This window comes from Larus michahellis, chromosome 2 (assembly GCF_964199755.1).
Source record: "Larus michahellis chromosome 2, bLarMic1.1, whole genome shotgun sequence".
Classification (NCBI taxonomy): domain Eukaryota; kingdom Metazoa; phylum Chordata; class Aves; order Charadriiformes; family Laridae; genus Larus; species Larus michahellis.
In genome coordinates, this window is record NC_133897.1 from 73,312,763 (window position 1) to 73,330,543 (window position 17,781).

Here is a 17,781-nt window from a genome sequence, read left to right on the forward strand (position 1 = left end):
TTTCTAAACTTCGGCTAGTCTGCAAACCCACGTTTATTCCTTCCCCTGCACAGCTGCCTTGTGGTCGACATTAAGGATCATTGTTCTCCTGACTCTCAGTGTGTCACATGGCGGGTGTGGGAGCTTTGTGATTTTGCATGTTCAGCCTCTGGCTTCAGCCCTCCCTCCATTACGGCATCATAGGACAACTTCAGTCCATGCCAGGCACTAGCCTCATTCTGCCTTCTGACCTGTTCTAGCACTGGGAAGCACTATTCAGTATAGCAGTCATGATTTGGTATTCATAAACCCTTTCCCTTGTTGTTGTTTTTTTTTCCTACCGCTCCTTTCCACGTGCTCCCCTACCAACATCATGTGCTCATTGTAACCTTTATGAATGCATTCAACCTTCTGGGTACGCTGACCATTCACCCCTGCTTCACCTGACATGCCCGTTACTTTCCTATATATAGGCAATATGTCATGCATCCACAGTTTCACAAGCTTTGAATTTTGTTTGCTGAATCGCCAAAATTTTATGTCACCTCCTCTACTGCCCTTTACAGGGAAGAATATTCCTAACAGAAACTACCCTTGGTGGTCTACATTTGGTGATTTAATTGGAAATAAGGAGGTTACAATAGCCAAAGATTATGCGGATTAAAGTTCAGACACCATAGCAAAAGGGACTTCGGAAAACAGTAAGATTAATAGGTTTCGGGAAAAAAGAATCATACGATGAAATCTGTTATAATGGGGATACACTATCAGAAGAGAGGTGGTGGAAGCTTCCCCAGTTAGGAAATTTTTAGCAGAAATTGACAATTCAAAAACTAATCATAGATAAGATTGTACATCAGCCAGAAGAGTGAGAAGACGATGAGGCTTATAAGTTTCTCACGCTGTGATCTGTTTAAGAACACGAGTGGGCTACCTACTACTGTACTTTATGCTTCCCCAGACAAAGTCAAACTATTGCCCATGTAAATACACTCAGCAGAGCAGAGGTTAGACATTCTGTTCCTCTCTGTAATGGGATGTGGTTGGTGGAAGCGCACAGATTAGCAGACAAAGCCATGCCTAATGTTATTAGCCGAATGCTTTCACAGAGCTATGGCATTATGGAACTTCAGCAGAAATGTAAGTCTCACTGACCAAACTGATGGTCTTACTGGGTTAACAGAAAAATAATTGCTTTTCTTTTCAGCCCTGCCTAAAAGATCATGGAGTTTCAGGCCCTAGGCATTCTAGTAACAGCATTAGCAAATAAAATGCATCCGTATGTATATGTATATGTATATGTATATGTATATGTATATGTATATGTAAATATATAGAGAAATTCCAACTGCGTTTAATTGATGGTGTACTGAATGTTCTGAAGACCACTGTTATTTACTGAAATAAAGCACTAGCAAGAACGACGGGTATGCAATATAATCAGGGGTCTTTGTTGTTTTCAGAAACCTAATGAATGAACACATAACATCCGCTGGTTTCCGACATGACAGGCATATGGTGCTCATAAATAAATAAAAAGCATGACATTACAGTTACGCTGATACCAGGGAGTGGTAACATTTGGTAAGCTGGGGAGTTGTCTATTCTATCTTACCTTGACAGCAAAACCACAAAATCTCTGAGTAAAAATAATTAATTGTAACTGATAGCTTTTGGGGCTTCCTCCCATTAAGTCATGTTACTAGGTTCCAAAAGAAACATTAGAACACTTTTTAATGTATAGCTTCTGATGTACATTTTTAAAACCATTAAAATTACATGGAAGGTAATTGTCAGCTACAACAGCCCTCAGCAACAATATCTACATACCTGGGAGAGACTCGCAGCGTTACAAAAGAGTGCAGCAGGACCTACGGGCCTACATTCTACTTTGATTCAAAACTGAGATCCTGAAAATGCCAAAATAGCCACCTAAGGGTGGCTAAACCGATACTTCTCTCAGGTTTTACAGTGGTCTACTGTTTGCGGTACGCACCAGAACATGGGTGACCCATGTTCAATTTCTAAATCTCTTTACGGGTTTAGGAACCCCAGTTTCACATCTCTCCCAGGAATGCCCTACCTACACACCCCTCTTTCCACAAGTTCTCACTGCTTGCCTGAACTGTCACGCTTTCACCAGTGGCATCACTACTGCAAAATTTGCAGGATATAGGAATAAATTTCTTTCTTCCACGCTTGCATTCCAAAGCCAGAACCAGATCCATAGCAGTAAGTCATCCTGCTGACCCACCCCAAAACACAAAACATATTATCTCAAGCAACTGGGATAATGACATTGGTGAAGTTGCCCACTGACCTCCGTGCAGCACAATAGTCCATGCCCTTAAACCTTCAAACCCATTAGTCCGACTGCAAACTTAGTCATACATCCAACACAGCCAGATAATCACCGTCCAACCAACAGCTAACTTTAGTCTCATCCTCAACTTGGAATTCATCCATCTTCATCAGTTTTCTGTGGTACCTACAGATTCCATAGATGAACCTTGCTCGTCAGGCTTCACTGTACTGACCCTTAGCCCTAGCACAAAGACCCAAGCCCTAATCAGGCCAGAACGTATCCAAAATAGGTGACGTGTGAAAGAACTACCCTCCTGGAGTGTTTGTGATCACCTCCTTTGGGTTAAGACTAGCCTAAAATTTGGAGCTAACACACAGTTTAGGAGAGAAGTATACAATATATTCCTAAACACTAACGTGTTCAAATGGGCTTTAATTCACTTCCATATGATAAAAGGTCACCCCTCTTTGGATAAACCTAGAGTTAATGTGACGATTAAGACTGAGAAACAGTTGAATTAGGAACAGAGCTAAGCTCTGAGAGAGAGAACTGGATGGAGAATTGTGTGGCCATCTTAATCCTCTAGGGAATATCGAACAAGGAGTACAGTACTAGTGAGACTGCACGGGTTACTCACAGGACAGCAGCGTCACCTCTTTTAACTTAAAACTATGGTTAGGCTGAAGACTGGGATTAGGCTGTGAGAGAAATGAGATTACAGAATTGTGGTTCCATGACCACGGGGTTTTGCAATGGCTGCGGTACCGACAGCAGTTATGGTTCAGTTTAAGGTTAGGAAAAGAAGGGCAAGGACTGACGATATTATACGTGAATCCTGTAGGCACCATTGAAATAGCATGAGGTTTGGCACACAGAAAAATCTAATGGGCAACAATTTGGGCTGAAGATATATTTTCAGTTCTTGTAGGGTCTGTAGGCCTGTAGCATGAGGGTAGTGTTGTAGTGCAAGTTAGGTCTATTCCTTTGGGGGCTAACTTTCTTAGTTTAAGGCTACGTTTGGTTGGAATCAGGTTTGTGCCTTAGAAGAGAAAAGCCAGAAAAGGCTCGTTCATTACAGGAACCTGTAAATGCTGCAAAAATAGTAAGCAGATTAAGGACATTTGAGGGAAATAAATTGTGGGGTTTTTTATTAAGAAATGTATCCTGGACCTCAAGTTAATCATAGTATTGTGGTTGTGTTTGGATTTGTGACAGAAGGACTCAGCCTAGAGCAAGGGCTGCCTGATGAACCCTATCTAAATGCAAGAAGTTTGTCCTTTGTTGGGACATAAATGTGGAAAGTTAGGTTTTGTTTCCGAATCCTGGAAGACCTGCTGTTGCTGTTAGACCAAAAGGTTAGGTTTTGGGTTTGGGTCTGTCAAAGTCATGGATCTTCCACTTGGGCTGAAAGAGGCGAAATCCTAAATACATCTGCAATTAGTTCTGGCATAGCCAGTGTAATGACTGCAAAACTAGACTAATTCACCACTCCTGCAGATGCCGCAAGACGCGCAGGAGTACTGGGCACAGCAAGGGAAAGGAAATGTGATGGGATGGTCTACATTTGGTTTTAGGCGAAGTTCATCTTTCAGGTCCACAAGGGGCTGAGAATTTAAACGTACTCCTAAGCGGTTTGTATGCTGCAGTGCTCTGCTGAGCGCTGACACCTTTAGTTGGGCTAGGATTTAAGTTCAGGTAACTGGGCCAGAGTTTAAGGTTACGATTAGCCCTTGGAACAGAAGTGGATGGAGTGTCAGGTTTAACACAATGTTCCAGACCAGCATGAAAGCCATGCCAGGAGAAATTTTGGGGTAGAGTTAGCTGGCCTAACTGGATTCAGGCCAAGGTTAAGGGCTTCTCGTAGCTTGAGCTGAAAAGCAACATTTACATCTGGATCCTGCTAGGGTTGCTAGGCTTCAACCTGAGTTAGTCCCAACATATTAAACCAAATGATTTAATCTGGAGAGTCTGAAGGATCAAGTAGGGTTTAGTGACAGCATGACCTAACATCGTACAGGCCATTAGAACTAGGACAACCGCTGCTGAAAAAATCAAATGGGGCCGAGATAAGATACTGGGCAAGCAGGGCCTAAGTTTAGGGCTTAGTGTTGTCATTATGATTAACCGTTGGTACTGGAGGGGCTGAAGAGCTTTGTGAAAGTCCCTCCTGCAATTGATGTATTGCTCTTTTTTCTAAGGGAGAAAGGGACTTCACAGGAAAAAGTCTAACAGACGGGGGAAGTAGGAGAAAGAGGAAAAAGGGACACCAGTACTTATCAAGACTTTGGGACCACAAGGGAATGGTTTAGAAGTCTATACACATGTGCACATCTGTTTTCCCCAATCTTTAACCTTCCTGCCATCCATCCTGTCTCCTTGTGAGTCTCCCTTCCCCCCAACTCCCACAGTCCTCTGCCTCTCCGTGTCACACAGACGTTCTTTTCTTTTTGTTCCTCTGCGTCCTTCCCAGTCCCAGCACAGGGCAGAGGCAGCAAGAGAAGAGAAAGAAAAAGGGAAGCAGCTTTACCAGTTTTTTTCTTTCATCCTGTGTCCAAACCAAAAACAAGAACCACAACCACCACCACCACCACCACCACCACCACCACCACCACCACCAATAATAATGGAAGTGCTGCGGCACCATAGCATTGGGGAGAGAGGTAAGCGAGGGTGGCAGTGGTTTCACCACAAGCCTTTGGGGAGGGATGGAAACATTTGAGGACCGCCAGCACCCAGTGAGCCGGCTGTGCCTGTGGGCTCTCCGGCCGGCCAGGCAGCGGTGACCCCGCCGAGACCCTGCCTCCCGGCACTTCCATTTGCACAAGCCCGGGCGAACCCTCCCCGGAGGGCACCCAGCCTGAGGCGGCCCCTTTGCCTGGCAGCTCCGAGGGCAGGCTTCCGACGCACGGGGGGGCATCCAGCTGTTGCCAACAGCTGTGTGTCAGCCCCGGCTGGGCCGCGGCCGAGCGCGGGGTCCGCCCCGCCGCCGTCCCCGCCCCTGCGAGGAGGGGGAGGAGGAGGAACCGAGAGTGCCCGACCCGGTGGCTTTTAGGGGGGGGGAGGCCACTCAGTTGTTAGCGCCCGGGCCCTGCGCTCCTCTTCCAGCTGCCGCTTCTGCTCGTTTCCAGCGCTACGGCCGCCAGGCTGGCTGCTGCCCGGCCTCCCCTCCTCCTTTTGCCGGTACCTACCTCAAAACCTCCGGAGGCTGCGGGGCTCCGCTCTTGAAAGGAGGAGGAAGCTGGGTTTGGCAAAGGCGAAGGGGAATTGCCTTGTAACTGGGTGGCGGGGGGGTGGGGGGGGGTGGCAAGCGGGGAGGGGGGCAGAGAGGAGAGGAAACCAAAATTAAAAAAAAAGAACAAGGGCTGAGTCTGGAAGCGGGTCTCGCCGCCCAGGACCCGCACGCCCCGGCGGCCACGCGTGGGTGCAGAGCGCGGCGCGTCGCGCAGGGCCGGGCGGAAGATGCACACGACGCAGAAGGACACCACTTACACCAAGATCTTTGTCGGGGGCTTGCCCTACCACACCACCGACTCCAGCCTGCGCAAGTACTTCGAGGTCTTCGGGGACATCGAGGAGGCGGTGGTCATCACCGACCGGCAGACGGGCAAGTCCCGGGGATACGGCTTTGTAAGTGCCGGGGCGGGGGACCGGGGGGGAACGGGGAGGGGGCAGGTGGTCGGGCCGCATGGGCATGGCGGAGAAACTTCTGCGGGGGTCGCCGAAAGAAGGAGCCGTGCCTGGGTCGGGGGGGGGGAGCACGGGAGAGCGGTTGGCTTTTTTTGCTTTTTCTCCTTTTTTTTTAATTTTTTTTTCCCCTCTCCCTGCTGGGGAGTTTGGAGAGAGGCGCGGGGGGGTGGTGGTGGAGAGGGGAGGAGGGGAAGGAATTACTGAAAAAGGAGATGGGGGGGGGGGCGGGGGGCGGAATTGCCTAATTTCTCGCAGCGCCTGCACCGCGCCTGTTGCTCCCTGATACGGCCGCGCCGGGGGTTTATCTGCCGCCGGCCGAGCTCGGTCCGCGCCCTCCGCCCTGCGCCGGACCCGGCTCCCTTCTCCCGGCTCCCTTCTCCCGGCGCGGCCGTCGGGGACACGCTCCGCTCCGGTCCCCCGCCGCCCTGGATGGCCCCCAGCGCCGCCCTTGGTTGGGGGGGTGGGAGGAACAAGCCGGGTGTGTGTCGTGGTGGGGGAGAGAGAGGCTTTTCCTTCCCCGCGGGAAGGGATCTGATGCGCAGCATCGCCCCGTTAAGGTCACCATGGCTGACAGAGCTGCTGCTGAAAGGGCTTGTAAAGACCCCAACCCCATCATCGATGGCAGGAAAGCCAACGTGAACCTGGCGTACCTGGGTGCCAAGCCGCGGATAATGCAACCAGGTGAGGAAGCGGCCCCGAACGGCTTTTCTCTCTGTACCTCAGGTCTCTGAAGAGCGTGAAACTCCAAAAAAAAAAAAAAAAAAGGTAGTGCTGCCTGGCACTTTCCTGAAGTACACTCGCTGTCTGGGTGCGCTTTGGTTTTGGTTTTTCAACGCAGTGTGTAGTAACTTTTCTGGCTGTTTTGTACATGTGCCTCATTTAAAAACCAAAAGCAATCAGAAGGAAGTATCTGCCATTCCCCAGGAAGACTTCCACAGCTCAGACGCTTCATTGGTTATTCCTGCTGCTGGGAATGTGGTGGCACTGACCATTTACAGTATCGTTGCAAGGAAAGATTGGCCTAGGAATGAATCACTTCCAATGTGTGCGGTCTTATTAATACAAACAATATCTTAATGCAAACCCCTTGAACAGATGGGAGCTATTACGCAGACTTGAAAATGAAACGGCTCTTCCTAAAACCACATCTGAGCCAATCTGATGTCCTAGCCACTTCCCCAACTGCTGCTTTGCAGCACGGGGGGCAGGAGCGCAGAGTGTGTGCACATTTGTGCCCTAAAGGAGGCTGCTCTGAATTCCCCTGCACTTGGCCTGAGGAACACTTGTGTGAGTAATTCAGCAGCCACCGAAGAAAGAAGGGGTTTATGCTTGGGCACTTGAAGAATAGAAATGAAGTTAGGATTTGACCCCCACGCCAAGTCCTCATGAGTAGACATGGCTCGGATTTAAGGCTGTAGAAAGTACACAAATACCCTGATGAGTATAAAGTACCAAATAATCCTTCAGAGGCTAAAGTTAGGGACCGTAACAGAGCACAAAATAAAATGCAAACAAAAACCTTGTGCTTATTGTTTAGAGAAAAAGTTGTTCTAAACATCTCTAGGAAGGCTTTGCTGTTCTAAATTCTATATGCATGTATATGTGTGTGTGTGCATATGGATTGATATATTTTGTTTTCTGATTTGTGGTTCTGCAGTCTTTCAGACATCGTCACTGGAAGTTGTTAGTGAAGGCTGTTACTCCGCGTTTGTGTGTGCATATGTATATAGCATAAGTAAGTGGCCAAAAGAACACCCATACAGAGAATGTGATGTGTTTCTGTTGATAGGTTTTGCCTTTGGTGTCCAGCAGCTTCATCCAGCTCTCATACAGAGGCCTTTTGGGTAAGTCTGTTCAATGGGACCTCAAATAGGGGAGGAAAAAAATTTTTTATTTTTTTTTTTTTAAAAAAAAAGGAAAGAAAAAGTATGATCTTTGAAGGCCTATTGCAGTAGCAGCCTTATAAACTCACCAGCAATGCTGAAGTCCTCAGAGTTGTAAATGTATACTCGTAAACGCGCTCACCTTGTCGGTCATGTTCTAAATGCCGCAGCTGAGTCAAGTTGTGTGGGACGTGTCCCTTCCACCTAAGCAGTCCAGTCCCGTTTGACCCTATGATAAAACAAGGAGGTATGACTTGATGCAAGATTGCTGTGCCCCATTTCTCTTTTCTCAGCTTGACTCAATGTTATTTATCTCTTTCTAATCTGACAGGGATCGTTTACAGTTAAGATAACTGATCAGAAGGATATGATGATAAAGAGGTGGAATAGTTCTGTTTGGAATTAAACTCTGTAACCAGTAGACTCAAACACAAACAAGCTAAAATGGTGATTAACGATGCATGTATGTTTTTTTTATATAGTCAATAGACCTCCGTGTGCTTTTTTTATTTATTTATTACAGTAATGAAGTGGTGTTGATAGCTAAACTGTGTGCTTTTATTTAATTGAAAGAGCTGTAGTGAAAGTTTTTTTGGGGGGGTCTTTTTAATTTTGTTTTTGTTGTTGAGGAGTGACTTTGCCATGGGGAGCAAAGGGTCTTTTTTTTTTTTTTTTTCCTTGCTTTCAAGCTGTAGCCTGTGACTTTTTTAACCATATTTTGTAGTGAGTGCTAAATTGTGTGACTTCTTGATTTTCAAGTAAATCAACGTATTGCTTGCATGTTCATAATTTGGGGGGGGATTTGTTCTTGGGAGGGGTGTGGAGCTCCTTATTAACAATGTGCGTCCATTTGGGCTTTCTAATTTGAGATTTTTTTTTTTCTTCAATCTGTCTTTAATATGTAGCGCATTTCTCCTTTACTTGAGTATACTATTCCTAAGTAGATCTAACTCTTCCTTCTTACAGGCATTTAATTAGGAGGTGAAGTCTGCTTTAAACTTTCCATACAGTGTCACTTAACTAATGCACACTGACTGAGAAACTCATTGCAAAGAAATGCATTTTGCTGATTAATGAGTAAGCTAACAATAAAATAGGGAAAATGCGTCACAAACGAATTTTATTTATTTGACTAGAATACCTTTAGAATATTGTACCTAGCTGTTATTAAGCAACGATAGCTTCTCAGTAGTTTGATTTATCAAAACGTTAGGAAACAGTTCCTATCCTCAGAACTGTAGGAAAAAAGTTTTCCTAGAAACTTTACATACTTTGAAAAGAGAATGTTGATTCTTCTGAGACCCATGGGGAGGTTGTGGAAAACTTTTTGTCTTTTTTTTTTTTTTTTTTCTTTCCCCTTCTTATGATTATCCTCCACTGCCTTTTGTTCGACTTCTCTGAAGTGTGAGGAGACAACAGCGTATATGCAGGCATCAGTTTATGATGCCCGCGCTAAGGGAGGCGGGAGGTGGAGCGCGCTGTCTCCAGAGCTGTTAAAGCACTTGTTGCAAAGAGGAACCGGTGGAGCGCCCGGGCATCAGCCGCGGAGAGACTGAGTATTTGCTGAGCTCAACAGAAAAGGAGAACCTGTGGCAATCTGTTGTTAAAAGAACTGCGCAAATGTAGGGCTCTTTCTTGCTTTCCTTACCTAGAGCGAGCAATAGATCATGTAAATCGCATTTAGGTCAGGGAAGTTCTTCCAGCAGGCTGAATAAGGTTTTATTTCTAATGCAATGTACATAAATCTGGGGAAAAAAAAAAAAAAGGAATGTTGGTCGCAGGGTCATGTATATATGAAAATTGGTCATTTTTAATCCTTGGCTTTTGCCTTTCTTTTGCTATGTGCAAACAAAGGAGATTACTAATCCTGCCTCTTCCTCAGAATATCCTATGACCTGTACCTTTTCTAAAGACTGCAGTTCAGATTAAGAAGAACAGCATTCATTACGATGAATGAACATCTTCATTCGCTATATTCCTTGACAATAAGAGTGGTTGTTTCGGTGCTTATTTGAATCTATTTTCATTGAAAAGTTCACATTTAAGAGGATGTTACGTGGCTTGCACTGAAATATATGGTCACCTTGAAGTCTTTCTTCCTCCTGTGCAGTTGCACTTTTTGAAAAAAGTACACTTTACTAATATGCTGTGTAAAATGGGTTGTAGTGGGGATTCACTACCATTACCCTGCTAGTCCATACACAAAAAGCTCCAAATATTTTGTGTTTTTTTTATTCCTACCAGAGTGCAAATTAGCAAGGTGCTGCCATATTCTGGTATGGTCAGCAGTGTTTTGATATGGTTTGCCACCTATCAAACAAGAAACTGAAAATAATTGGATTACTTTTACTGAGAAGATGCAGAAGTACAGTATTCTCAATTAAGTACAACGTTATTGTGGTGGAGGGAGCCAGAAACTAGATTAGCTTCAATGCATGAAGCATTTAAGCTGCTGGGAATTTTTCTTTATTCAGTGCTGCAGAGATCAGTTCATCCACCAAATAACATTTCTCCCTGCTCTTTAAATTCAGCATCTATCTTACTGTTGGTGTGTTTTGTAGAAAGCTGTTGGATCACAGGACTGGCTATCTGTACAGTTCTGTTTTCAGGATTGTTTATTAAAATACTATCTCTGAATTCAATAGGAATTTATGGAGGGGGAAGATGACTTTGCCTTCTGAGATAGCTTTTCTCATTTTGTTTTGTAATTTTCAATTTAATATTGGTGGGAAAATCTGGGGTTGTACAGATATACTGGTGTAGGATGTGACTTATTCTGTTGGAGAGACATTTTTTTCCTGCATTTTCTGCCTAAAACTTGTACCATGATCAAAATGAGAACATCCCCGCTGTTTTTAGTAAGACCAGAGTTAAGTCCAAAGTTATTAAGCTCATTATCAAATGCTTAGCTGATGCTATCTGCATGGTACTATCTTCCAGGAGTTAGGCAATTCTGCCTTTCTTAAGAGAGACGGAAAAGCCCTCTCTTGAGTGTATGATCAAAAGACCTATATAATACTAGACTACAGATAATCTGGAAAGAGGGAATGAAGCTGGGACAGTCAGAAGTCAGCCTGCACAATGCTAAATGTCCTCTTAATGGTATGGGGCACAAATTTAAAAGGAAGCATTTCAAGAGTCTTGTATGTCTTGATGTGTATGTAACCTATTTCTGCTATAAGGAAAGCTGTGCCTTGTTGAAAATGTACTCTTTAATTATGCTTACAAAATGAGATGATGCCATGCAAGGGCCAAAGCAAAACATTTAGTTCAAATAATTTAATGTTGAGAGTCAATGATGTGCTACTACTGCTGAATTTTCATATGCCACAGCTCTCTGCGTTAGCTGACAAAGTTCGTTCTTTCCTTGAAACAATTACCTTTCACTTTATCATTACTTATAGGATTATTTTTGAGGTCTAAGTTAAACACAAATCTTCTGTTACAACAATAAAGGTCTTGCGGCACACGGCAGGAGCGTATGCCATTCAATTTTGAATATCCCAAAGCTACAGTTACTGCTAAAGTTAAATGTGGCTTCCCTTTTTCATTATTGCAGAAGTGTAAAACAATAAATATACGTTCCAAAATAAAAACTACTGCCAGGAAAGAAAGCTTAAACCGTGTCTGATTCTCACACTCTTACTCTCTGAAGTAAAGCAGCAGCTTTTATTTAAAATTAAGGATGCTAAGGGTATCCAGCATAACTGGGAATTGCTTTTGCAGCTTTTGACCTGGCAAAGCATTAAAAGCGGTTGGGTTCTGAGTGGCTGAGACCTGCATTTGCTGGCCTCTGCAGTAGGTAGAAATTTACTTTGGCCATATAAAGCCATTTTACTCGACTCAGAACAGTTGTAGCATGACAGATGATCAAAAATAGCCCCAGTGCAGCTTATGCTGTCAGTCATCATGTGTGAAATGGCATGGTGGTGAGGAGCCTGCACGGGGTTTATGTTTATTGTAGGGTAAGATGTGGCAAACAGATAATGTTTCATAACTTCACCACCTGTTAGTTTCTTGGCTTAAATAAAACAAGTCACAAGAGTTTAAGCGGGAGCACATGTATCTTTCTGTCTTGTTCGAGGATATGGCCGAATGCTCTAATGTCTTCAGAAAATCTCAGTAACATCAGCTCAAGTCAACACAAGCATCTCGATAAGCTTGCTTACTGTCTCTTCTGTTAGAATTCCTCTCTTTCATAAATGCTGTATGTAAAGATTCCTTTGATGTGGTGTTAAATGCACTTTTAATGATGCAGAAGAGGCTTTCGGTGACTTCAAATTTAGTTTTATACCTCTTCCCTTAATACTTAAAAAACATGGTGTTATATTTATTTGGATTGTATTTGAGTGGTGACCAATACCAAATGCTTGTTTATGCTCATCCATTTTGTGTGGAGAGCTCAGGTAACGATGTGTATTTAAATGCCCAGAGCCAGCTTAAGTATGCTTCAAATGCACTTCTGGCTAATCACTTCATAAATTAGGTGAGTGTTAAAAACCCAACTGATGGTTTTGTTTTATGTTTTCTTTCCCTTCCCAATCCCTATTTGTCACTCTTTTTTTTTTTTTTCCCTTTTCTCCCTTCACACAGAAGGAAATGAATTTAATTGACATGTTGGGTTTTTATGATTGTGGTGTTCATGTCTTAAATACAGCAGCTGAACATTTCTCTTCTGCTAATATTCCTATTCAATCAACTGAGCTCTTTTTTTCTTAAAAATAAAACTAGGCTGTTGTAAAACCTGACTATCACTTATTCTAAACTATGTTTTGCTATGAATCTAGTTGACAGCATCCCTTCTGATTGAAACGTTTCTGTGTTGACCACTTAAGTAAATCTTGAAGTTATTTTAAAAATGAAACAAACAAAAACCAAAACCCTTTCCATTAAATCTTGAATTTGGAGAAAAGAGGACAGTTTTTACCATTGCAACTTGCAGCTGTGCTTACAGTGTGCTAAAAGGTTGGTGCAGGCTTCAGAGTTGTCTGTAAAGGTAAAGTTCAGTATGAAATAGTAGTCAATCAGCACAAGCAGTTTTTCATGGATTAGTAAGGATTCACCGACTGGAAAGGAGTTGCCTATACGAGGGACTTCTCTGTGGAAAGCCAGATGCAAGACAGGGTTATGAATGTAAAATGATCATTATATTGAGTATATTATTTTTAAAAACCATATTATACAACTGTGAGATGAACTTGTATGTACACTTGCGTGCTAAGACAATGATATGACCAATTTTCAAAACCGAAGGGCTAAGTAAGCAAGCCAAGGAAGCAAGTTTTGTGACTTGGAGAAGATGGGAAAGTGTGCACTGATCTGTTCAGAATGGTTATTTCTTAAGCTGTAAATTTGTTGGTTTTTTGCTTTTGTTAAACACCAGATCTATTTAGACTTAATCCTATGCCCATCTCCCAAAAAACTCTATGCTGTATGTCTTGCATAGAAATAAACAAGCTGGCACAAAACAGGACATCAGTGGCCTGATAATCAAACAGGTTTGACCCTTGTGTCCTTATGAACTTTATAAAAGTGTGATGCACATGTACTTAGGAGTCACTGTTATGGATTTTAATAGCATCTATGTAGCTTCCCCTCAATGGCCTCTTGTGACGGAGTGAGCTGCACTATCGTTCGTTTGGAAAGTGTGATTCTTGCTGTGTTTACCACACTTGTGAACTTTATTTAAACTCCTTTGTCGCCTGTGTTGGTTTTTTTTCTTATTTTTAATAAGGGTGACTGAGGTTGCAGAGAAATTAATGTGTGCTGAGTCTGCATAGCAACTTAAGTAGGGTTGCCACAATACACTCTTTCCCCCCGCCTCCCCGAGAAGACTTTACATAAAGTCAGGGTTCAGCCATTTTGGTGCCTTATTGGCTATTGTCAAACTCATTATAGCGATGCTACCAAACTGTTCAGTTACTAATAATAACAGTATTGCAGGAAATAATTTTACTAAGAGTCAAGTAGTTAAGTGAGAAGCAGGGTAATAAAAATGACTTACAGGTGTTTTGAAAAACAAATACCGCAATTTTCCAGATGGAATAATCAAGCTTACTCCTTTAGACTCGTCTTAAAACTGGCATCAGTAATCCTGGTCCGTCTAAAGATTTTAATAGCATTAAACATAATGTCCTCAAGCAACATTAAACACTCCTGTTTAACTCAGCTATAATGCTGCGCTTTGGAGCGATGCTTCTCTTCGGGCCAGTGAACTGGTAATTGGTCCATTCGGTCTCGTTATTGTGGCAACCCTATGCACATAACAACGACTAAATTGAGTTTGTTTTAGTTCGGAGTACGGATATGATGCTTAGGCGCCGACTCGCGTCCCGACTCTAACTCCCTCTCCCATCTTTCAACAGGATACCTGCTCACTATGTCTATCCACAGGCTTTCGTGCAGCCGGGAGTGGTAATTCCCCACGTTCAGCCGGCGGCGGCTGCTGCTTCCACTACGCCCTACATCGATTACACCGGAGCTGCCTATGCCCAGTACTCGGCCGCCGCGGCCGCCTATGAGCAGTACCCCTACGCTGCCTCGCCGGCTGCCGCTGCCGGGTATGTGGCGGCGGGGGGCTATGGCTATGCTGTGCAGCAGCCCATCACCGCAGCGGCGCCGGGGACGGCCGCTGCGGCTGCTGCCGCTGCTTTTGGCCAGTACCAGCCCCAACAGCTGCAGACAGACCGTATGCAATAGCAGATGGACTTCTGAAGGAAGCTCGCTCTTTCTCTTCCTCTTTTCAGCCTTCCAGTATACGTAGCTAATCAGAGACAATCGATATTAACTAAGGAGCTTTAAGGAAAGCGATGCTATTGCGAAACTAAAGATTTTTATTCCACTGTCTTCATACAGTATGCATCCAAATCATGTTGTTAGAGGAGAGGGGTAGTGCGGCATGTCTAGTTTCAAGTATCAAGCCAGAAGAAAATGGGGGGGGGGGAAAATACTGTACTGTCATGAAAGAGTGGCAGGAGTAGCAATGGGACTTCATATTTTCAAACAAACAAACAAGAACCAAAAAAAGGCAAAGGTGTACCTTTTACAGTATCAGGGAAGCAAAACTGCCTTTTATAAGTAAGCAAATGGTATTTGAAAAGTTTGAACCAGGGAAAAAACTGAGTCAGCAATATGTAATTTTTATCCATTTTAAGAGGAAACAAGCTTAAAGCACTGATTGTCCTTTCTAGCTTTCAGAAGTTGTCTTCGTGAGATAGTACCTTCTCACTGTCTCACTAACGGGCATCGAACAACCCAAGGAAGATGGCCGGCTAGTAAGATGGCGGACAGGCACCAAAGTTATTTTCTTCTCTGTCCTCTGGATGAGTGGAACTATGGAGCAAGTGATGTGGAAGTAAGGGGTGCAACAGCTGTAGAGACAATCAATAACACAGACAGTTCTGGACAGAACACATCACTCGTGCTCATGTGATGAGCTTGTCACATCCTAATCCCTCGCCCCATCCTGTTTCACTTTTGGGAAACTTTAACTGCTGGTGTCAGCTATTCTGATTCTAAAATAGGATCAGCCCTTTACTACAACAGCCTTCTCTTTCTATTTATTGCATCTATTCGTAACTTGTGAATAAAGGCAGGAAGAAGCTTAATGAATTAAAACCTTTAAGAACTGTTTTAAGGGAATTTTCTTTTCTGAAACCATTTGTACAATTTTAATATCTATTTCAGGATTCTATTTAAAATATTTATTAGCAAACGTACAGTACACAAGGCAACTTTTGTTACCAAGACTGCAGTTCTTGAAGGGTTAATGGTATGTGATTTATACTGTGCCTTAATTGTTATGCTATTTAAAAAGAAATATTTATTTTGAAAGTTTTACTATGCTGCACTCTAAAGAAAGCGACTTTAGATGTGACACTGTAAAATTATGTATTCATCTCATGGCATAAATTATTTAGTAGGCTTAGATGTAGCATATTAAATATTAACCTAATTAACTAAGGATGTTGACTTGGATTTATTTAAATTCAGTATGTGCACTGTATGAGGGTACTCTTAAATTAACACTTTTTTAGGTTTTTACATAAAATATTGCTAGTTCATTCTTTTTCCCTCTACTAGTTTTTCATGTAGACCTCTCAAATACATTAGTGCCGTTTTCTCACTCATCTGTATGTAGACTGACTATTTTTCCCTTTGCTAGAAAATGCTGCTTTACATTGTCCTGTGAAACTACAATACTTGCAATTTTTATTCTTGACCGAAATGGAATTTAATATTTTACACTGTATTGGATTTTTTTATACTTGAACAATTTCATACAAGGGAAGACAGGATAGCATTTTTATGGACTTTATCCAATGTCACTGGATTTATTTTAAGTATTCTGAATACTAGCCAGTGTTATAATGTAGACATGACTCTCCTGTGCATATTATTTATTCAGTATGTATATTGCTTTACAACATTTCAGATCTCTTAATCTATTCACTCGTATTAAAACAATAAAAAAATGTTGTCGCATCCCGTCTAGTGATGTTCTTGCTCAAATTGTCTTAGAGCTTGTTTAGTTAAAACTAGGGGGGCAACCCTTTATGTAACTTCCCTGGTCTGTGGGGTGAATAGCAGCATATGCACCAACTTTAAATACATAGATTGATATGAACTGTATTACGTGCAGGAAATTCTACAGAGAAGATGGAGAAGATCCATCCTGAGAGTTACCATAAAATTATTCGGAGTAGAAGGGACTTTGGGAGGCTCCAGGTTGCTTATGGCTTTGTCCAGTCAGGTCTTAAAATCCTCCATGTGGAGACTGCATGATCTCCGGGTAATGTAGTCCAATACCTAATTATATCCATAGTGTCTTTTTTTTTTCCTTCTGTCTAGTCAGAGCCTCCCCTGTTCGTTTATAACCTTCGTCTCATTCTTTGGCAGAGCGCCCAAGCCCTATCTTCTCGGTAACCTCCTCTTAGGAACTGGAAAGTTGCTGTTCTCTTCCGTAGGCTGAGCAAACCCCAACGCCTCAGCCTCTCCTCACAAGTCTCATGCTTCAATCGCCAGCCGTTCTGTTGGCCCCCCAATGGAGTCGTTCAAGTTTATCAGCAGCTTTCACCTACTGGGAGACTCGAGACTGGACCCACTATGCCAGCTGTGGTCTAATGAGTGCTCAGTAAAAGGAAATAATGAATTCCCTTGATCTGCCATCTGGGCTCCTCTTGATACAGTCTGACGTACTTTCACTGGTGCCAGAGTTTACCACTGACTCCTGCTCAGCCTGCCCCAAGCCTCCCGTGTCCTTTTCAGCAGAGCTGCTACCAAGCCAGTCATGCCCTGGGGTATGCAGGGGGTTAGTCTTGTCAGAGATAAAGGACTCTCTATTTGTCCTCACTGAATTTCATGAGGTTCCTGTTGGCCTAGGCCCTCGGCAAGCGTAAATCCCTCTGAATGGCCGGCCTGATCTCAAGCGTATCAACCACACCCTCCATTTAGTATCGTCATTCTGCAGACCTAATAGTACTGCATCCTGTCTCTTCCTCCAGGTCATTGATAAAGATATCAGACAGGACAGACCCCCAAGGAACTCCACTGTAACCAGCCTCCGGACAGAGCATGAGTGCTTTTTGACCAGCAATCCAGTCAGTTTTTTGCCTATCTAGACTGGACCATCTGAAATCAGATACAAGGATCCTGTGTGAGACCACATGGAAAACCTTGCTAAATGCAAGGTAGACAACGTTCTCTGCTTTCCCTTCATCGACAGATGAAGTCATCTCCTCACAGGAGGCAATTAGGTTGGTCTGGCATGATTTACCCTTGTAAATCCATGCTGGCTATTCCAAATCGCCACCTTCTCCTTCATGTGTCCAGAAATTACTTCCAAGATTCCTCACTCCATGATTGTTATGTAATGTCCTAGATTGTCCTTCTTGCCCTTTCTGAAGATGGGTGCATTATCTGCCTTTC

General features: G+C 43.4%; 1 protein-coding gene across 3 annotated transcripts; it reads left to right on the top strand.

Moving 5' to 3' along the window:
* The first annotated feature begins 5,334 nt into the window (after window positions 1–5,334).
* Window positions 5,335–16,338, top strand: RBM24 (RNA binding motif protein 24). 3 transcript variants are annotated; one of them, XM_074575880.1, is made up of 6 exons: window positions 5,335–5,911; window positions 6,529–6,652; window positions 7,761–7,815; window positions 13,301–13,352; window positions 14,220–14,414; window positions 15,045–16,338. In XM_074575880.1, the coding sequence occupies exons 1-5, from the start codon at window positions 5,744–5,746 to the stop codon at window positions 14,373–14,375; spliced, it is 555 nt and encodes a 184-aa protein (XP_074431981.1). In that variant the 5' UTR covers window positions 5,335–5,743; the 3' UTR covers window positions 14,376–14,414; window positions 15,045–16,338. The 3 variants fall into 3 exon arrangements, with proteins under 3 accessions (XP_074431981.1, XP_074431980.1, XP_074431978.1); XM_074575879.1 differs by lacking the exon at window positions 13,301–13,352 and having other exon boundaries at window positions 5,337–5,911; XM_074575877.1 differs by lacking the exon at window positions 13,301–13,352 and having other exon boundaries at window positions 5,343–5,911; window positions 14,220–16,338.
* The last annotated feature ends 1,443 nt before the right edge of the window (window positions 16,339–17,781 follow it).

What these genes read in the sequence shown, in the direction of transcription:
- RBM24 (XM_074575877.1), top strand. Translation starts at nt 5,744, where the DNA reads ATGCACACGACGCAGAAGGACACCACTTACACCAAGATCTTTGTCGGG. An exon ending in AGTCCCGGGGATACGGCTTT is followed by an intron (nt 5,912 to 6,528) that starts GTAAGTGCCGGG and finishes CGCCCCGTTAAG; the next exon opens with GTCACCATGGCTGACAGAGC. An exon ending in CTCATACAGAGGCCTTTTGG is followed by an intron (nt 7,816 to 14,219) that starts GTAAGTCTGTTC and finishes ATCTTTCAACAG; the next exon opens with GATACCTGCTCACTATGTCT.